General features: G+C 35.8%; 1 protein-coding gene across 14 annotated transcripts in view; it reads left to right on the plus strand.

Moving 5' to 3' along the window:
- Positions 1-22,741, plus strand: part of FOXP2 (forkhead box P2) — a 400,866-nt gene that overhangs the window by 262,884 nt on the left and 115,241 nt on the right. For all 14 annotated transcript variants that reach the window (XM_071733677.1, XM_071733679.1, XM_071733672.1 and 11 more), the window contains one exon: positions 20,642-20,731. In XM_071733677.1, coding sequence (XP_071589778.1) covers positions 20,642-20,731 — 90 coding nt within the window. The remainder of the gene's footprint in view (positions 1-20,641; positions 20,732-22,741) is intronic.

Genomic DNA, 22,741 nt, shown 5'->3' on the forward strand with positions numbered 1-22,741 from the left:
AAATACTGCAATTTTTTTTTTCCTAGGTTGCTACTTTGCTTTCTTAAGTTAATTTCATGTGTACACATGGAACAGTTTATAAACAAGTGGCTGAGCAGTCAAGTCCTCTTACGCTTTTGAAAAAAAAATGGAAGGATAAGAAAAAATTATATATATATTGATAATGTTATTATCAATATAATAGTCATTATAATATTATTAAATATATAGATAATAAGTACATTAAATAATACTAAATAACAACAACAACAACAAAACAGCAACAATAATTGTAATAACAATAATAACAATAATAATAATTGTAATAAATAAAGAGATGAATGGGGCAGGGGGAAGTGTGCTATACTCAAAACCTATACCAAAACTTGGCAGTAAGCATCTTTGAAGCACCAGTATGTTATATCAGCGTGCATTAACCCCATTTGGTAGTGATTGTATTGCACAGATACATTTACATATCCTGATAATAATCCTCTCTAAGATGCTAAAGTATTCAAGACTATAAAGTAGAGCATATCTGCATACAACAAATTGGCTAGCACACTCCAGCTTTGCTACTGTGTGGACTCCTGCTACTACAACTCTCTCTTAGCACCTTATCCTGTTATTTTTGGGCTGGTTTTCATTGCTTTTAAAGAGAGGCCAAAAATCTGTCTTGATAGCATTTATGTGAATAGATATGTAAAATATTCTTTAACTTGTGTTAAAGTCATTGAGTCATAATAGCGGCATGAGAAACTTTATGCTGCAGAACTTACTTACACTTCAATTCAGTGGCCTATAGTTTTCTAAACTGTAGCAAAGTCTGTCTGGACACTGTATTTATTCAAAATCTAGCACCATGTTCTGCAATTTCTAGTTGGGTGTTTTCCTTTTATTTAGTGGTTTCCCTAATAATGAAATTCTGTTAGCAAGGTCTGATATCCCCTAACTGTTTCTGTGTAGTGTGATGAGCATATATCTAATTTTGTTTCTTCCTTTTTATGGTTAGCTGCAGTAATTGTCCTAAAGGTTTTTCCTATCCCTCCTGTCCTTACAGGCTTTTTTACATCCACCTCAGGCTAAATACAGAAACTTCAGTTAGAAAGACAAGGGCTTTCTCTGACAATATAAGAGAAGGCTGGTACCAAATACTGAATATTTTTAACACATGGGCCAGTGATCAGACAAGGGCTAACTATAGCCTCTAACAGTCCCTGTGATGTCAATGAGATGCGAGAATTCTTAAGGAGGAAACTTCATTTTTCTTTGTGTTTTCCAAGGATGGTCACTAATTGCTGCATCTCCTACTACTGCAGGTTGGAAATACTTGAGTGATGGCAACAAAATCTGCTTTCTTTCTAACTTTGTTGTCCTTCTCAATTCCTCTCTTGCGTCCTAAGCTGGCCTCCTCAGACAGTACCTTCTTTCTCCATATTTGTTCAAAATGTGCATGCTGCATCAAAGATACAGTTTCAGTCTGGGACTATCATGTCTCTCCATCAGTGCTGTCAGTGACTTCCTAGCTGGCAGCCACAGGCTGTGGTGCACTGCAAGTGCACAGCCAGGGTTAAGTGCCTGGAGCTAGCCAGGCCCTTCAGAAAGGTTTCTCTAAAGCCAAAGACCAATTTTAAAAGACAAAAACTGCTCTGAGAGGCCAAGTGTTAAATTTAAGATGCCCGCTGAATCTGGGAATATCCTCAGTTCCTCCTCAGAGAATGGTGACCTAAGTTACTGAAGATACAGACAGTCCTTTTAGCTAGCCTGAATTATTATAATTTATCAACACTGTTATCCAGTATTGGTATATCCAAAAGGAGGATGAAGGAATGACTTTTAACTCTGTATTTGAAATTAATTTATGGATTTTTGTTCTCAAAATCTAATGAGAAATTCATGGATGCAAATTAGGTCAACTTTGAAAGAACAAAAAACAACTGAACAAAAACTAACCAAATAAAGAACATTGATAAAAGTAAAATAAGATGCAGAAAAGTCAGATAAAATGTAAAAAATCAAAATAGAAAACTTTATTCAGATATAAAATTAATGCTTTTTTCTTAAAAGATGTGAAAATCAAAGTTATCCACTTACATACATTGTTTCCTAAATAGTAAGAGACAAAGAAAGGAACTTGGATAAGTGTTGGAATTACGGTTATATTACTCATTTTTACTACTTTGTAGTTATGAATTTAGCTTATTGTTTTTAAAAGTTTAGACACCAAAGGTAGCTTGCTAGGAATTTTAAATACTTAATGCATACTAAGCACTCCACTTAAAATCAGGAGTATCATTCTGAAAATACCTCTGCTTCAGGACTCAGATCATCTGTATGATCCAACTGGCAGAACCAGGCACAGCCCTGGTCAAGGCTATTAAAATTTCTCATTAATATGATAGTGACTTTTTAAAAACTAACCCTCCTGCAACTCTTTAATGTTTCCTTCTTGGCTTTTGCTTTGGTTGTGACAAATTTTAAGGAAAAAAAAGTATTTTTGAAATAAAACTAGAGAAACATTTTTGTATGTAGTTTTGTTCATTGCAGTTTTGGATAGAGGTCTTGAAATCTGACCAAAATGTATACTATTCCCTTTTCCACAGAACATCTCTCGATATCTTTGATGAGACTTTAAATAATTTGATATGCTTTAGCTCCTCTGGTTCCCTTGGGAAAAACAGAGAAAAACTACTGGAAAACAAAAGAATTAATGAAGATGAGTTTTCAAAATTCTTTAAGGCAAAATAATAATTTTGTTTTCACTGTTTTCACCTAATAGTTACCAAACTTCTGTATATTACGGGTCAGACTCAAACAGACTGTTTGCTGAACAGCTCTATGATTACAACTCCCTGTCTGTTTATTCAATTTGATCATGTCTTCAGCTCCCATAACCCTAAGATCCATATTGTTACACTCCAGTTAATATTTCTTTATTTCTTTCAATGAATTATTAGAATGAGCATATTACAAGAGCTGGTGGTTAGCTTTCAGATGCCATCTGAGACAAATTCCAGCTCTGTGAATACTTCTCTTTTAATGTTTTAAGAGGTAGAGTTAAAACTCTCACAGTTTTGAATTTGAACGGAACAGAATAAGAAAAAGATCCCTGCAGCCATCTTGACTAGAAGGTAGTAGGCAAGCACTCCAGCTCTGAGCAAAAAAGGTGGTGCTGAGACCCATGTCTCCTTTTCACATTACTGCTCTTATCTCCATCTATGTGCTCCATCTATCATTTCATAATACGCCAGGCAAAATATGATAGCAGGCAGAATTTTGTAGAGCACCAGAGATTTGTCAAGTGCATTGCACTGCCACTGGTCCCTAGTTTAACTCTCACTTTTTTTCTACAGATCCATGTTCATTCATTAGTTCAATTTCTCAGTTGTTTTCAAAAGAATGTAGGACTGTGTAGCATATTACTTCTTACTAAGTCTTCCTCGCAGACAATTTGTGGGGTATAGTTGAAATTCTGTTGAAAGATAAGATTATTAAAAATTTGTTTGTGTTTCATTTTTGCTTGTCAAGTATAAATTTTCCATTAAAATTTCCAGTTACTGGGCTTGATGCAGGAAATATGAGGAGATGTGAGATGCTTTTATTGGGAATTCTGATTAAGTTATCATATCGTTTTTTCTTCTTTTCCTCTGCTGATCAGTCACTGAAAAACTTAAAACATTTCAGAACAGTGGGCGGTTCTAAGCAATCAGTAACAGTGAATTGAGAGTGTGACCCTTGCAGCGTGAAGTAAGCAGTCAGACATAACAGGGAATGTGATTTCCAAAATAAAAAGATTTGTTCTTATGATAAAACTGGAAGTGAGAAACTTCTAGCTGTTACATTGCCTTGCTGAGCACCTATGAGTTTTAATGCATAATAATGTAAATAAATAAACTTTAATTTAGGATGCAGTTAAGAAGTTGAAGAGATTTGTATGCCATGCTTTATTAGAATTGTTTCACATATTTTTTTGATAGTGAAAGCACTAGCTACTAACTAGGTTTCTTGCATGTTTGTATTTATTCAGAATTTTGAAGCTGGAAATATTACACTACAGCTTTGTTTATTATTCCACCTACTGTCTCAGAGCACTGAGTTGTGCATTGTGCGTCAAAACATGTTCTGTTCTTTCAGAGTTCTTAGGGAGGCAATATGATATAATTCATTATGTCCTGAAGATAAACAGTACCTCTTGACCTTTTCAAGAAAAGTTGCAATATTTTCTTATTCCAGAATGTAATATTGTACTGAGCCGATATCAATGTGATAAGATAAATGTTTCCTTTTCTAATGTAAACCAGAGTGCACTACATTTATATAAAAGTCTTGGGGGATACCCAAAGCCTCAAGATAAAAGGGGGCAGCTTGGCTGTTGTCAGTCTGCATTTTTGAATTCTCAGTCTCAAAGCACAGAGGGCAAACAGCATCCAGTCTTGAAAATGATGGCCAGGAATTTCAGAAGTGAACAGATTTTTGTGTCACCCAATTTAAGCAAATTAAAAAGTATAGGATTTGTATTCATTAAAGAAAAAAACCACCTCAAACAAAAACAACAAAGCCAAAACCCAAAACACAGAAACAACTTAGGACTTTAAACATCTTTACACCCTTTCTCTCACTACTGGGACCTTTTAAGATGTGCTGGCTGAAGCCTGTGAGTCAGTGCTACATGGTGCTAGCTTGTATTTTACTATATTAAAAAGTGTTTCAGGAAGTGAAAAGCTAATGAGAAGTATTTTAAAATTTCATTTATTTTTCTGCATTCTCTGCTGTTGTTCAGAGCATGGTTTCTTTTATTCTCTTGGCTGTTCTTGATTTAACTTTTATATGTTTCTGATGGACGAAGTCAGTTGTGTTCAAATGTGGCTGCCACTGTGGAGTGGAGCTCTGAACACAAACATGATGCCACTTTCTGGTTTAACTTCTGCCTGCAAGGCAATGCCCAGCTCCAAAGGAAAAAGTTCATTTTGCTTGCTAGACTTTGCTCAAATGTTAATTCAGAGTCCCACTCTCTTCTTTCCTGGTAAATCTCCCTCCCAGTGGCCTCCTTTGCTTTAATATGTTAAATGTTTTTGTATGCAAGTCACTACTCTGCTTTATATGTGGCATATGAAAAACCTTTGTTTCCTATGTATATTCTGTTCACAGGATAGAGTGGCTTTAGCTGCAGCAATTACTACATGTAAAATAACACAGTGCATTTTAAAATCAGTATTAAAAAGGAATTACTTACACTGTTACTGCAATTGGAGCTTCATAGGTATTCTGAAAAGTTACTATTGTAAGCAAAATACTGCTGTTACACTATAAAGCAGTAAGATCTTCCAGTCCCTTCAGATTGAAAGTAGGACTATTTTACACATACCTCTCACAGTGGAGAAACAGATTCAGCAAGGGTTAAATTATGGGGGAAAAGATCACTAAAGAATGAGAGTAAGAAGTAAAACATCATTAAATCAGTCTATTATACATACGAACCTTGTTAGTGGCATTTTGTTCTGGACTTTTTTGTTAGTTAATTTTTTAATTCATTTAATCTTAAGCAAGAGTTTTAAAATCTAAGAACAACATTTGGAATAAGGGAAGATTCAGGTCTGTATTAAGAAACTAACTGAAAAGAGCATGCTTTGAGGGAAGATTCTAAGTTCTTGAGTGAAGAAAAAAAATGAGGGAAGATGATCCTGCCATGTAGGTCAAAATAAGGGAACCCAGGGAAGAAGAGGACCCTAGGCAGAAAAGGAAAACTGACACATTTGAAGAAAAAAATTAAGATGGGATTCTTAAAGGGTCAGGTTGACTAGGACTTTGGGAATAAAGAATCAAAATTTTATTTTGAAAATAATTGTGTTCACCAGGGGAAAAAGCAGAATGCATGAATTACACTTTCTTTATACTGAAAAAGAAATAATTGTAAGCCAATGAGTTCTAGAGACAAAGAACTTAGATTTTGTGTTTGCACTTGTGCAGTGGTGCATCTTATTTACATCACATTTGTGACAGTTGTATGTCTCTGCAGTAAAAACAGGCTACAAATTTCTTCCAGCCTAAAGAAATTTCTAGAACGTAATTTTTATGTCTATGTATATATGCGTATATACATACATATATGTATGGTTTTTTAAGTCTGTGTCCCATAGGAAAGGAAAGGAACACACTGAAGCAGGAATGGCATAAATGACTCGTCAGAGTGTTTACCGCTCAGCCGGTAGCTTATCTCCTCTCTTCTCTTTGGGGATAGTTAAATGATCTATATCAAATTTGTTCTACTGCTGTCAGTACCTACAAGCATATAAACAGACAGGTAAAATTTCTAGGAAGCAGATGCCCACATCGTTGAAAGAACTGCTCCAATTGTCATAATCAGTACAAGAAGTGAAGAGTGAATGAGCATGGAAAAAGAAATACTTTTCTACCCTTTAAAAGGGGTAGTAATAGGCTGCATTCTTTTGGATGCTCTTACAGCTGACTATGCTGAACTTCCCCTGAACATAGGAAAGGGCATTTTAATCTCCAAAACCATCCATCTAGTGTTTTCTATTAACATTAAACAACAATAACCAACAGATCTTACAAAAATTTTTAACTGGTGGAAGGTGCCCTGTTCATGTTACCTTTCTCTGCACTCCCTGTTGTTGTGACTTGTGGCAGAAGAGAGTTTTTCTCTGCTTTAAATTTCGGTGTCGCTTTGTGTTTCTTCCTTACTAGCTGAACTGATTTAAATCTGTTTGAAATCTGTATACAGTAGGGCATTACTTGAAATGAGCTACAGCAGGAGTAGACATGAGTGAGTGACAGTTGAACACATATAGTAATCAGCAAGGGCAGGATTTAATTGCAGCTAATTTGTACTGGTTGAACACCTCTCTGTATAGAAAATACTTTACACTCAATTGTATATGTAATGTTTTGGACAATCAACATATGGTAAAACTTAACAGTATAATCATATAATCTAACACAGATTTGACCTGTCCTTTCTTTCTTTGCTTGTCAGAAGCTTTTATTCCTTTTGTACACAAAAATATTTAAGAAATGCAAGTCTGGATACGGGACCAGGTCTCTTCCTATCTTTGGTCCTATTAATTATTTGATTTTGAGGGTGCATTAAAAGCCACCACATAAACCATTGAATTGCCTCTGTTCCCAAAACCTTACTTCTTTTAGTTCAGAAATTCAGGAAACTTGATGAAACTCTATTACAGTGTGGGTGAATACATACGGCTTGTGACAGTTTAGATGCAACACAATAATTTATGACTGTGTGAATGTACATTGCTGAGTCCTCTTCTTTGTTCTCAAGTATAAATGCCTTATTCCTTATCATTCACTTGCAATTTTTATAAAACTGTATTATTGAAGCTTTAACTTAGGTTCTTTGTCTTCTTGTAACATCTAGGAAAAACCAAAACTAAACCAAAATGAGAATTCTGATTCTGATAACAGGGGGTAATATATTTGCAAAGCTTAAAAAATAGGTTCTAGAATAGATATAGATTCCCAAAAATGCAGAAATGTTTAGAAAACTTGTCTGAAAAAACTTATGCTCTGCAAAGAGAAAGCTCAAGTTGGTATGACTTTAGCTTGGTTAAAACTTCAGAAAATATTTCTTCCAACAATTGTATTGATTGGTTAAGGTGAAAATTCCTGCAGCCATTGCTTTTAGGTTTGTTGTTTTAGAGATTTTTGGAACTGTAGCTTTGTTGCAAAAGGTCAGCTTTGGTATTAATTTAAATGGTGCTCCTGGTATGTCTTGTTTTGCAAGAAAATACAGAAGCCTGAGTACATTCCATGAATCCAGATTTCAAGGGATGGTAACTGTTAGGTCAGTGAAAGAGCTCACTTTGTAGTTACGGAGTCTGCCAATGTTTGTTATAATAGAGGGAGTATCTATACTACTTTAACTGTAGTGTCATACCAGTCAAAGAAACACTTACCTTGAAGATTAAGTTAGTCAGCTTAAGTGAAATGAATTTATTTTCCTGAGTAAAATAATCTTCTCTAGTCACTGGAATATGTTGTCTCAATGATACCAGGAAGGCCTAACTGTTATATTCTGAGTACTGCAGGAGTCTTTATTAACGCCTTCTAGCCAGGAAGAAATTTCATTTCTCTTTAGCATTACTTCCATAGTGTTTATTTGATCCTATTCAATTGTGAATCTCTTTTTTCACTTTTTTTTTTAATTGTTTTTAATTTACAGTGTTATTCCATGTAGTTTTTGCCTCTAGCCAGAATCTTCCAAGATTTTGATGCAGAAAAATGCAAAGAAAAATAAGAGGGATTGTTACATTATTCTTACATCTCATTTTCACAGTATCCTTAAAATAAAAACATAAAAATAGTAATGATAGGAAAAAAAAAAACAACCCCAAACATTAGTGTTTGAGGTTGAGCCTTTTTACTCTGTTTGCTTGTCTCTGTGCAAATTACATGACCCCAAAGCTTTTGCAGTGTTCCCTGTCATTTGGTTTCCAGAGTCCAAGCCAGTTTTGCTGAATAGTCTGCTTGCTCCTTTGCCCATAGCAGAGAGAGTTCAGTGCCAGCATTGAAATCTGTAGCACTTTCAGAGCCAGTGACAACCCTGAGCTCTGAAAATTACTTTCTCTGACGACTTTGTCAAATTACATAACTCTGAATTCTTGGTCTTAAGTGCCTAAACATGAAGATGAAAAATACCATCAACCTTATTAGAATTTACAGAAACGATAATACAGTACTATTTTTGTGGATTTGATTGACAGGAACTCTGGAAACAGATGCTTTGCAATCAAATCTGTGTTTTTCCCTTTGCTTCTGTGTTAAAAAAAAAAAAAAAATTAAAAAATCATAAAATTGAGGCTGTTTTCTGAATTTTGACTTCAGAAGTTAAACCCAGCCCAGATTCATGAGGTGTCCATATAAAACTGGTACTTAGTGTCAGCAGATGCTTCATGGGATGTTGTTGGAGGTTTCTGCTGCAACAGTTCAGAATGACAAGGAATCTTCCCTGATCCTGTCAGCCCTTCCTCTGTGTGCAGTCTGCTCTCCTGTGGGGGTGAAGGCTGCACAGGCAAAGCAAGGGAGAATGAAGCAGCTAAATAATATCTTTTCAAATGTGCCTAAGTGTGCAAATGCCCCAATATGTATTTATTTTTAATGAATAAGTGCAAAGTGTGCTCTGACAGAAATAAACTCCTCATCGGCTCCCTTTGTGTAGATGCCTTGGAGACAGCAAGGGGGAAGGTATTTGAAGGAAGGGCAGTGGTGATTGCTTGATGCCTCATCTGAAGGAGTTTCTGGAAGAAATCCAGAATTTTTGAGAGAAGTCACAAAGAGGAGAGTAGAGGGATTGTTGGAGACTGATGAGTTTTTAAATGTTACTAGACAAAAAAGGAGTATTATAGAAAGAAAAATCTGGATGATACTTCATGGGCATGAAATCTGAACTATGAGTGATCTGTAGAGTATTGCCTTTAGAAGAGAAGACCAGTAAGTGAGTTTTGAGCATATGAAGTTTATGACAAGACATGATAGAAGAGTGATAAAACAAAAGCTGAAATGCAGGCGTTTTGTGTAAAGTAAGAATAGTTACAAGGATAAAAAGAGTATATCTAAGCTGAATTTCCAGGGTATTTTGATCATGTGCCTAAGTTGCCAGTGTGGTTTTTTTAGTGTACCTGCTAGTGATTGTGGTTGTGCAAGGTACAATACATGATTCTGAGGAAACTGTTACAGTCTGATGCCAGAAGAGACTTTAACTGGTCTGAAGTATTACACATGTTTGGCACTAACATAACTGGGTGTGTCTGCTTTTACAAATGCATCTAAAGATGACAATGCCCCTGAGCATATTTATTATTATAATTCCTTGATTAGCTTGCTGTTAAGGAAGATTACTTTAGATGCCACGGCAATATAATAAGGATCATTTTTCCAAGGGCAAGCTTGATGAAGTGTGATTGGAACATCTACCTTTTAATTCAAATGCCTAACCTGTTGTGTTGCTCATGTATACTACTTGGGAATTCTTCGTGCAATGTCTGCACCTAAACGCCCTGGGAATTGCAAAATGCCTCTCTATTCCTTTTCTGCAAAACATTTTTACTAGCTTCAGGACTTCTCTTTTTCATCCCTGCAAGTTTCTAATCATAAAGAATATACTCCCTACCAGATCTTCTCACAAGGGCTGAAACTAGGATGAGGAGCCTGAGGACATTTGCCTGTCTGTCTTCACTTGCATTTTAGCTTAAAATTAAAGCTCTTTGTCATTTCATTCTTTTTTTCAATCTTCACTCTTCAAAGTCCCCAAAGTGGAGAATTCTTTCTCAGCAGCTCTGTCTACACCGGCCTCTTAAGGCTATCCTTCAAAACCTACAACTCATTTGCCGGCTACAGCAAGAACCTGAAGGTTGGGATTTTTCAGAGACAGAGATCTGCATGTTGGATCACGCCTGCTAGAACATCACAAAATGCACCAAAGATTTAAAAGGCAGATAAGCAGCCTGAGAGGAAAGCTGCAAATGTACTTCGGGCAGGCTAGAATAGACCACAAGGGCAGATAGTTTATTTCAGTGACATGCAGAGCTAACCAGTTCTACTTCTGTCAGGCTTTCCACAGAATATGAGCATTTCCTTCAGGAAAAAAAAAAAAAAAAAGAAGTATTTAGTAAATGCATGTATAGCTTTCCACATATATGCATATAAATGGATTTTTAGTCATGGTACAAAGGCTCTTCAGGAGCCCCACAGTCCATACTAAGTAGTAGATTTTAATAGTTAAGAATTATTCCAGGGAATTTAGATCAGACCTGTGTTAAGAGGACACTCCTCTAACTATTGCCAAATGCCACCATCGATAAATCTAGTATGTAGAAAATGGAGTGGGTTTTTTCCACCATTTACTTCTTGATTCCATATCAGTATTTTCACTGTTTTTTTCTTAACTGTAGACAGGACTGCACTTCTCTGTCCAAAAAGAGGTTATCAAAAACCTTGAAAAACTACAAATAAAATGTCTGTAATTGTATTGCCTATTTACATTCATGTTTATTTTTTTCTTTCCCTAACTATTGTTGTACTGAATATCTACCTAGAGCTCTTTAAGCTGACTTAAATTTTAAAAAGCATTACAAAGACATTCATAAGCAGAAAAAATGGACTCAGTAGGATTTCAGTTGAGCTGATTTAGCTTTAGCAATGAAGGCTGATTTTTTGAAGTGGCTTATACCATGTAACCAGTTTTGATTATTTCATTAAAAAGATTATGGAAATCAGGTTACGAAAAATACTTTTTAAGTTTTGTTATTGTAGCTTTAGATTTAAACACAATAACTTACAATAACAAGTTAATTTGCCAATTTTTTTGTTGTAGGAAAGATGTGTGAATTAAGTTGACCAAACTGTACTTCAGACCCTCATTCTTGACTTGTTTGTCTCTCCCCTCCCCAGCTCTCCATTTCAGCTAGGTCTGTACTGTTTACAGTAAGAACAATAATATCAAGAAAATCTTGTTTACTGTTATTGTTGTTCTCATACTTGATGATGAGGACATGAGAATCCTGTCCCAATGGATCTGACTGCTATAAGGGCACAGAACTCTTAATTCTCCTGGTTTTTATAAACTATTTCTCTGTTCAGTCCAAAATTTCAAGGGTAGTCTCATAAACACAAACATGGTCATGGAAGGTCGAAAAATTCCAAAGAGCAAGTCTGTATGCACAGCTTTTACTGATCCAGTGCTGTTAACTCACCATAGAAACAAATCATGCTGAAGCTTCATGATACTCAGTTTATGAGAACATGGTGTTATTTGAAATGTAGCAAGGTGTTAGGCATCACAGTAATCCGAGCTTGGCATGCTTTCACAGGAACCACACAATCAAATAAAATAGGGCTGGAAGACTCTTGTAAAGATCTTCTGTGTCCCAGAGCAGAATCACTGCTCTTAGCTGTTTCTGAAGATGTTTCTTAAAGAGGTCCAATGATAAAGATTTTGCAGTCTCTACAAAATTTATTGTACTCCTCCAGTATCCCTACCATTGGAAAGTTTCTTCTTAAATTTAATTAAATCTCCCTGGATTCAGTTTAGGGCCATTCTTGCTTGTCCTACCCATGGAATACAATTAATTCTTCCTATTCAGAAACTTGCTGAAGACTGCTATTGCTTTAGGGGCTTTTTTTTTTTTTTTTTTTTTTTTTTTTTTTTTTTTTTTCTCTGTTTTTGTGATCAGACTTTTGCTATCCCACAGGTTGTATTTTTTCATCATGATCACTCCTAGTGCTCTTCTCTGGCCACTGGTCAGATGGTCCATCTCTCTGAAACATTGTGCCCCAAGCTGCATGTCTGCCTAGCTGTTTCTTTAGAAAACTGAATAAAGTGGGGAAAAAATACCAGGTTTGTGTGTGACACTTTCATTTATTGTCCCAGTTTACTTTTATTGTACCAATATGGAAGTATTACATGAAATCCTTAACAGATGTTTTTTCATCATAGTTGTTCATAGCCTTTAAATCATTTCCCTGTAAAAACAGACCTTCAATAATTAAACATATTAAAAGTATTTTAAAATAAGCTTTCAATTTATAATTTCAATTTATAATATTTAATGTGAAACTCAGGCATTAGGTTTGTACTTTTCCACTGATTATCAATTTGATATTTCAGTAATGGCTACAGTGCCTTCCTCCCATACAGCAAAAGCCTTATATGACCATCTTGGTAATATTTCCTTTTCTATTTGCAATCTTACCTATGTCTCTGGGTATGTATTTGTAAGGGTGGTATAAATAAAATCAATTAATGTTCAAGTAATTGAAGCCCTTTAAGTGAGTAACTCTTCAATAAATATGTAATCCCTCACATTTTGATTGGCTGAGAGAGTTTGATTTGTAAATTAGTGTACCTTTATTTGTAATTGCTTTAGTACTATGTAGATCCATATTCTTTTGATGGATTGCTTTGGTTTCTTGCTCACAGGGTATCTGGATGAGGAATCTGTGCTTATGCTGCTTTGTGTCAGCACTCCTTTGACAGTGACAGTGCAGGATGTTATTTAATTAAAATTAGTTGGAAAGATAGAAGTATTTATTTCTGCTTTCTGAATGGCTAAGGCTATTGTAGGGTAAATATTCTTTTGGCATTTATTCTTCACATGTCATTTTACCTCTCCATATTACTTACCAAAACTAATCAGTCCTCACATTTGTACTGTCAAATTTTAGATTCTATTCTGAGAATCTTGGTGTTGACCAGAACAAAATGTTTGAGTGCATGTTTCCTTTTGTTTTATATCTGCTTCACCTTTTGTTTTAATTTATATCTTGATTATGATTTTTCTTAATAATTTGCTTAATAATCTCCATGCTGATTTCATTGTCATTAATGTCTAAATTTCCCTTTCAGATTTCTGTCAGTTAAAACCACCGCCTTCTAACAGCCTAACATTATAATGCTCCCCTTGGTATTATGTTTCTTTCTCCTCCCACATTTGCTCTGCATTTTGATTTTAGTACAAATGGGACCGCTCTTGCTTTCATTTGCATCAGTTTCTTTCCTATTTATAAATTATCAAACCATCTATTATTCTACCTAAGCCAACACTACTTTGTTTCAGTCTGATTTAACTGCAGGTAGGCTTCACAGGCAATAAGTCAAGGTCTACAATGGACAGATTTGAAAGAATGTCTTTTTTTTTTAACTCCTTTCGTCTCAAGGATACACATTTGTGCATAACAGTATATAAACTTTTAATAATTTTAAGGGTCTTTTTTATTTCTGGATTCACACATGGGATAGCTGTATTGTTCTTTTCCCTACAAACTTAAGTATCTTTTGTATATCTGCTGGCTGATTTTCACATGAAATAGGCCATACCAGTTTTCATGTGGAAAACTGGTACATGCTGCCATTCCATTCATGTTAAACTGAGATCAACTCTTAGTTTAGCTATTACATGACCCCAAAAAATCACCACCATGGAAGAAAATAGCAGTGGCAGGATATTTGTGAGCTTGTGGCACTGTTACATGATGTGTGCACTTGTTTTGTTTTCACATAGTCACACATAATCTAAGTAGTAGGAATGGAGTAGGGTTAGTCACTGTCTAATGTAAGTAGCAGGAGTGGAGTAGGATTGCCTGCTCCTGTGTTTACTGAAGGAAAGTTAAGTTCAGGCATGGGGAATGAAAGGAGGGAGGTTCTCAAGCTGGAGCACAGCTTTGGTGCTGTGGGCCCTGGTCTCTCCTAACCCTTGACATTTGTATTCTTCAGAGCCTTGGAGACAACGTTTGGGTTTGCTGTCCTGGACCATGTTGTGTAGAGTCTGGGGTGTATCCCTAATGACCAATGCATGTTGATGTTTACAACGAAGAGCTGGGGTAGAAGCAAGCATCTGATATGACTGTTTTGTTTCTAGTTCTTGGTTAGCCGAATGATGGGCAGGAAGAATGAAATAGTTGTTTTTGAAACAGTGTTTAGTATCCTTTAAATGGGGGTATATATGTCGAGAAGCTAAATTTGCTTTAGAAAGAGAAATATATTAGCTGCTAAGATATTAGTGCCCTGTATTTATTTAGCATCCTTCAAATGGGGAAAAAGTAAGACACTAAACAACAAAAAAATTGCCAAAACAATTAGAGTGAAAAAAATCTGATAATTAACTATTATTTTTCACAAAACTAGTCTAATTACAAATCAGTCATGGTAAAATGAAAGGTCAATAACTACAGATGCATAATTTCTCTCTGATAGATTGCTGTTTGAAAATAGGTTTATGACAATTATGTGATTAATTTCCTTTTATTAAACAGCATTATGAGACTTCATGTTGCATTCATCAGTTTATTACTGTTACTTTTTCTCTTCAGTTGCAAATTAATCCTGGATAACATCAGGGCAGAACAGAAACTCAGGTGGAATGAGGATCTCTTCTCCTAGGCTTGTTTATATTACAGGGAAGGCACCTCAGTATGCTGGAACCTGCACTATAATCCTAAGAAAACAAAATGAAACAAACAAAAAACCCAACAAAAAATACACACACAGAGAACAAACAAACAAGCAAAACACAGGAAACAAAGTACTTTTAGCTCATGGAAAGGAAGACCAGATTCAGTGACAATCTCACATTTCTAAGATGGGACACATGAGGAATGTAATTACCAAACTGTTACCCAGAAGAGCTTTCCTCACTTGCATCTTAACCCTCAAAGTTCTCTCTACCTTTTAATCTTGAAATTCCCCAGGCACAAGGAGTTGCTGTTCTGGACAAATGCAGAATTTCCACAGGGCTGGGCTCAGTGTAGTATTCAGTGGCCACCAACACTTTCTGAGGAGGCAGCTGAAGAGGGTCTGTTGTATTCTGGTCTCCTCTCCAGCAGCCTAATGGTAGGAGTACTTAGGGTGGTAACGCAATATCCAAGGCTATTACCTTTTCTTCTTGAGCATAATTTAGTATCCAACATTTTGGTCTCTTGCAGGTTTGTGTCATGCCACTAGGCAAGGCTGTGGGGCACCCTGCAGTTTAGCTGCTGTAATTGCACATACGGCACATGCAAGCTCTCTGCAGCTGCTAGTCTAGATGCAGAAGACAAACCCATCTTTTTTGTTTGAATATTTTCGTACTTTGATGTTGGGTTAATTGAGTGAAGTCCTTCTTAGTTACCGTTTAGATTTCTTAGATAATACATTCCTTGAGGTGAATACCAACAGCTTTAGCCACCTGGTGCTTCGTTTCTACTTCTGTAGGAAGAGACTGTAATAATTGTTGTCTGCTACTTCTAGGTGGAATCAGGACAGTTACGCAACTTGGATTTTAGTTTTATGGATTTCCATGCTATATGGGCTCTACAGTGTGGTGCCCTTGTCTTCACCCAACAGGTTTTATCTTTGTGTAGTTTAGAGAAAAAGAGTGTCATTCACTAAGGGCAAGGAGGTTGACTCAGAGTGCATGGGCGTTTGCTTTTTCTGTCAAGTGTCCTGGAGATAGTGTTGTTGGGAAGGAGTTGGATCATCTTAAACTCAAGATTCTTTAAAATAGTCCTAAATGCTTTGCTATTCCATTTGGAATGATTATAAGGTGCCATGCTGACTGCTTGTGATATTCATTAGAGAACTTTCTGGGAAAATACAATCCGTGAGAGACGAAGGTTTAGCAGTATCATTTGAGATGCTATTAGAGAGCATTTGAACAGCCTTGGCTTTCTGTCACTGTCTTTTGAGGATCTCATACGACTTTGGGTAATTCTGGGCTTCTTGTTTGCAGCTAGCTGGATAATGGGCCTGCAGCAGGACGTGAAGTGGCAGAGGTTCTCATGGAATGGTTTTTTATAATGTAGCTATGTAATAATTTTGTTTACTTGTTATTCAACCAGTGCAGAGCAGTTTTGGGCCTTCAAGCCATCTTAGCATGTTGATACGTTTCTGCTGCATAGTGCTACCAGTGAGATGACTCTCTTTTGACATATTCATGCATTTGGAAACTTACTTTACATTCAGTAACTTATTTTATGTTCATAAGGAATGTTAGAGTATGCAGTCATTTGAAAAAATAAAATGGGGATTTGGAGTTAGAAAAAAGAATCTGGTTGTCTTCTGGCAATTTTTTTGGTTCAGGTTATCTGCAAAGTGTACACCTCTTGTCAGTATAAATAGGGAGTGCCTGTATAAACATTCTTGTTTTGCCTGTTCCACATAATAGTTTCTTGTATCATATTTCTTTTGACCTCGCTATCTGAAACCAATTACAGGAGATCCATTTGGGCTGCATCTATTTTCATAAGAAGCCCAGGCAGCAGTGTTTTTCTCAGAGATGAATATCAACATCAAATATGCTTCTGAGTGCTTTGTTATTTATGTTTCAGAGAGATTTTGTAGCCTTCAGCTCTCAAGAATGTGTCACGCTGTGCTGTTTATACATTGACGATATTAATGGGTGTAGATGTCATTTTTCATTTTAACATCTCAAATGCAACAGGCTGATAGGTTAAACATTCCTGGTTTTAAAGGAAAGATATGAGTGACATCTGTTTCCTAAAAGTATACATATATTTACTTTTTAAAAGCCAAAGTAATGAATTTACCTTCTTTTAGTGGCAGCTTTCATTTTATTAAAATGTTTAAAGTTTAAAAAATATTTTAAGGCATGCCTAAATACAGGGATTCAGAATACAGAATAAAAGCAAATTGTATCTCATAGTATTATTGCCAACAAATTGCAAAATCTACCGCAACTTATCATCTTTAATGGGGTGAGTTATATGCAATTAATTTCATTTTTATTCTGCTTATGTTTTAGCTATGCCAAAGCTGCACAATAAATATTAAGAAGTCGTATTCCCAATAAATATTTTACTAGAAGACACAGTGAGTTCTGGAAACCATATGCCCAAATTTCCTGCTTATGCAGACATTACTTAAAGCATTATAATGATTTTCATTTGCATTATTAAAATAATTTCTAATCCTCAGTTATTTTTATTGCATTTGTATACATTGACTTTTTTGTATAATTATACTAATTTAAATGTCTTAATTTAGGAAAAACGCTTACTAAATTTAAAGCAAATGTTATTGGAAACTGGATACAATTTTAACTGCCTTAGAATCCGTTCTTGCTCTGTTAACTTGAGGTAGGGCTCAACATAATTTTGATCTGCCAGATTTATAAATGTCTATTAGTTTTATCTTCAGTGAACTGTTTTTAGACCATAAGTTACTATCAAATGATTTCACAGAAATTTATAAATGATACATGGGATGGGTGTTTATTTGAACTGTACTTGTTAAACTATGAATTTTGAAAGACACTCTCAAGTTGTCAATTTGTTTTGCGAAGATTTAATAGCAGCAAATGAATTGGTAGAACTAAATGTTTTATGGTCTCATAATCCTCACTTATGAAGAATGTCAGTATTAATCCTTTGAAATTAACAGTGTGTTTCTGGGAGGTTGTTTACCGAATAGCAAAATCTGAAGTTAAGCAGCACACTGGGAGGAAAAAGTACCACATGACAACTGCTATAAGAACAAAGGCTGACAGTGATTTTTCCTTATGAGTTTTAAATCATCTCTGATCTCTTGAAATTGTTTTCTGTTCTTCTTCTATCTCCTGTGTTTACAATAATCTAAACCGCCACAATAAGATCACTGAGGTATTCAGGTAGTCATCATTCATAAGGCATTCTGTATTAAAAGATGAGCCTTTACTCCTTTAAAAAAATCCCAACTAGCACATATGAATCAAAATAGTTTAAGTAGCAGAGCCTTTTATGCAAACATATCCTGTTGTGCTGCCTTGCTTTTTCATAAAGTGTGACTCTTTGTAGTGAATAGTAGGAAATCATGATTTCTTAGGCTGGTGCCACAGGTGTATACTAGCCACGATTTGAAATGATACTGAGTAGCTTAAATCTAATCTGCAACACCGTATAATTCTCTAATTTTCAAGCACTGTAAATGTGCAGCTTTACCAGATGCTTGCTTGCTTGCTTTATTGTATTGATGTGAGATGGCTTTGTTTCTAAAGATTATGACACTGAAAAAACTTGCAGAGTGTTCTAGTTGTTTGCAGGTGTGCATCAGCATTTTAACATTGCAATTTCTTTTCCAATTTAAGGTTGTACAATTAATTTTCTGTGACCATCACAAGTCAAAAATAATTATCCTAATTTTTTTTCATGTTCTCTTTAACTCTATGTCTCTTCTTTGGTTCTTGTAGCACTATCTCCCAAAGTGGTGAGGTTGCCTTTCCTGTACAGTCTCCCATGAATTCAGGAGTGCAATAGTTCTCTCGCTTCCATTCAAGTTACCCTTTCGGGAAGCAATAAAGCTTGGGAAGGATTATAAATTTATCATAGATCTTCTGATCTTGCACTTAATCCATGTTTTGTGGTTAAACCACTGCAAGATGTTGGGGCCAAATCCCGGTGCCCCTGAAATCAACAGATATATTTCTCTCTGATCTTAGAGCAGGATTGTCCTTTAGGATCTGCTCAAGAACTGTGAGTGCAGAAGAGATTATGCTATTCACAAAGGAAACAGGGCATCCAGTGGTTCCTTGGTAACAAAATATTTCAAGTGCACTTTGAAATATGTTAACTTTTATTTATTTTTGGCAGAGAAAAGCTAGTTCTGTGTGTCTTGTTGCTTAGGTTCAGAGGAATGTATAGTCTTTGTAAAGCTGACCTGTAATTACTTGAGAATTTGATGAAACAATATGGGGATTGTTGCAGGAATGTCTCCAAATGTTAAAAGTCTGCTCTGCAAACTGTACCAGAGCCTTCTACAGGGAGACGAATCAATGTTGTTAGGAGATGGTGCTAGTGCATTCAGTTTGTTTACTTTGGTTTTCTGTGTCTGCCTGCCTCCTCAGAAAACTTGCTTGGAGCCAGACTGTAGCAGCCCTCTCTCTGTCTTTTCATAATTGATCAGGGGATGACTGCCTTCCCTGAGGGTTAAGACGTGGCAACTTTTTCTGTTTGCTCAGCATCTCAATGCAGTAGTTCAAACATTGTTCACACCAGCTGGCAGTGTAATGCCATATGCACATCTTGTCAAAGCAACTGTTGTCATGGATACTAGAAACTATCTTAAAAACCAGCTCATTTGAGTCTAATCAAAATTGTACCCGTTTTTATCAGTTGGGAATCTTCATTATTTTGGGGAACATTGATCAAATGATATTTATTGTAGTGTGTTCTTTCTATAGCATGTTTTAATCTAATAGATAATAGTGTGATGTGTTTTAGGGCTGTAACTGCTATTTACTGAACTGCTTTTTTTTAAGTACGAGGGGGAAGAGTTATCCAGGTAGTTTCAGTGGAAATGTTTTGATTTTCATCTTTTCTTAATAAATAACACATTATAATACTTGACATTTAAAAATTATTTAGATTAGCCTTCTCTGGGTAAGTGGAATGTTTATTTACATTTCATATGTTTAACTGTATTTTGCTGAGTTGGAATGAAAACATAAAATAAATGAAAACATTTTATGTTTTGATTGGGATACTGTCATCCCAGAGCCTGATCCCATTGGTTGAGTAGTAATTTCTTTGTTCTCTGATTTTCCTAAGAATGCAAATGAAAATCACTCATTTTTATTTGGCATTAAAACTGCACTTTATTTTGTCAAAGGAGAGGTTTCTCCTTGAATTGTAAGTACAAAAAGTGGTTTTAATCTTCAATGAATATCCTTATTAATTCACTTTCAAGATAATCTGATGTTGATTTGTCAAATTTAATTACAGCTTCCGGTAACACTTGAAGTCTACTTGCTTTTGCTTCAGAATTGTAATATGAAAATGCAAATTGAATGATAATTTGCAGGGGAGTGGGCATTTTAGTTGAACACTCAAAGACAAGTTCCTTGTGGAAATGAGTCTATTGATGCAGTTTATGATTTTTCCTCTTCAAGCACTTTAAACAAATTAACTTTATTTCCTGCAGGATTTCATGTACATCCATAAATTCTAGAGAAGTACTATATATGCACTTTCAGGTTATTTAAAAATGTTTTTTATAATAATAATTAAACAAAACCAACCCTGAAGTTTGAAATCTAGCAAATACAAATTGAATAGGAGGAGACTGTTCGTTCAGTTGGACTTTTACCTAGCACTAGCAATGAGTAACTCATCTCTTTCTAGGAACTGGTGGAAATTATTTACTTTTTTTTACTTTTAGGCACTGCAGGCAGCAAGGCAGCTGCTTTTACAGCAACAGACAAGTGGACTGAAATCTCCTAAGGGCAGTGATAAACAGAGACCACTGCAGGTTAGTGAAGTGTCCTTGTTTTTGGGGCCTTACTCCCAGGGACGAGTGCTGAGCTTGCTCCCACATGAGGGATGTGCGTGGATGCCTGTGCTCTGATGCTGTGGATGTGCGTGTTAATGCGCAGGAGGTTACAGGCCTGCATTTTGGTGACTTCTCATTCACAGAGAAAAGTCACTGTAAGTTAAAAGAGACTTTTGTGGCTATAGAAGCTTAAAAAAGGTCTAAGACTAAGTCTGAGTTTAGTAGCTATGGTATGAATTCTTCATAGATCTTGCAAAAATGGTATGCAATTTTTATGCATGCGTGTGTTATGTTGTAAAAAAGCCTGTGTTAAGATTAAAACAGTATCCAGGAAAAAAAAAAGAAAAATCCAAAATCCAACAACTCCTTGGTGTTATATCTAGGTGACAAACAGAGGAGTGTTTAGAGGCTACCGACAAACTGCATAAAATTATGAAAGATCTGCTTCTGCCATTTTAGAAAAACATATCACAAAGTTTCACTCTGGGATCCTGTTGGGCTTCAGATTGTGTTTGAGTAAATAGGAGTTTTGTGTTGAATAATTATTTTAAATGTGTTATTATTATTGTTAAAACTGTATATAGTTTATTCTTGAAAAAATTATCTATCTATACTGGGTTGGGTTTTTTTGAGTTTTTAGTTTATTAATTGCTAGTTCAGAGTTCCATATGAAATTGTATTATGCTGACAAAACTGATTTTCTGATTGTACATAGGCCCAGGATGAGTCTTTAACTGCTGACAAAATATGTACCTGAGAGACGGTTATATTTCTGTTCAGGAATTAAAAAAATATATAACTTCTACCATTCTTTCCTTCACATCCATTTTAGTGGGTGAGCCTTTATCCTCTTGGGAATTCCCCTGCTTTCTGAAGGATTGTTGTTTCTTTTTAATGTAATTTTTCATTTTTGTCATGCATAATGGAGGGCCCCAGGCACCAGAATTCATCTTTTCCTCCTCCAGTGAAATGTTGTGAAATTTGACCACTTGTGCAATTTCCGTATGTAATTCACACTGTCTCCTTTTCTTTGTGAAACTTCATGGAGCAAAATTCCAAACAAAAAAACATGTCCAGTTGGTGTTCTGCCATGCTGTAGCTGTTACTCCAGAGGTATAGGAGTCCTGGGAGTATCTCAGCTTACCACTCTTCACCCATGACATAGTTTTAAAAAGTTTTTAGAAGTGTTATTGGTGATATTGAAGGGTTGAATCATGGAGCTGATCTATTTGATGTATGCTGCAAAAATAGTTTATTCTGCCAGCTTCTCATTCTGAAACACAACCTGGGCTGTCCTAGGAGCATAGAAAGTCCATCTAGCCCAGTGTCCTGTCACTAAACTGGTCAACACCAGATGCCAAGGAATATATATGAATAAGTTAAAAAGTGGTATTTTCCCAGTATATGTTTGCCTGGGAAGTTAGCTTCCTTTAATCCTCCAACCTGTGAACGGGAGCAGTTCAAGAGCTGCTTACTGAATTCTCTGTTCACATTCTGCACCCATTCATAAAGCTTCTTTTCAAGGCTGAAGAGATGTGGGGGTGCACAATTTGTGGTAAGCATCAATGAAAAGAGAGAAAACTATGTTTGAAGACAGAGACAGTCATACACATAACACGGGGGATGAGGAGATGAAAAGGAGCCCTCTGCTTTCCTGTTGCCAAAGCACTAACCCAGACTCAGTGCCTCTTAAATGCCATGAGAGGTGCCATATTGTAGAGACATCCTGTGTTACGTGTTTGCCAGGGAGAGTCAGTGCCTCATGAGTCACACATTTCTAAGGCAGGAAGAAGAAAATAAAGCGAATAATTTTCTTTTCAAAATCATTACATGCTCCCTAAAGCCAAGATTATTGCTCATGTTTCCAACTTTTCCTTCCATGATCAGTATGTACACAGTGCCTCTTATTAGACTTGGACACTTCATTTGGTTCATTTTTGAATGATGAGGAAAATGAAATTTACTCCCAGACTTTGGTTTATGTATCAA

The sequence above is a fragment of the Heliangelus exortis genome, chromosome 1 (assembly GCF_036169615.1).
Source record: "Heliangelus exortis chromosome 1, bHelExo1.hap1, whole genome shotgun sequence".
Classification (NCBI taxonomy): domain Eukaryota; kingdom Metazoa; phylum Chordata; class Aves; order Apodiformes; family Trochilidae; genus Heliangelus; species Heliangelus exortis.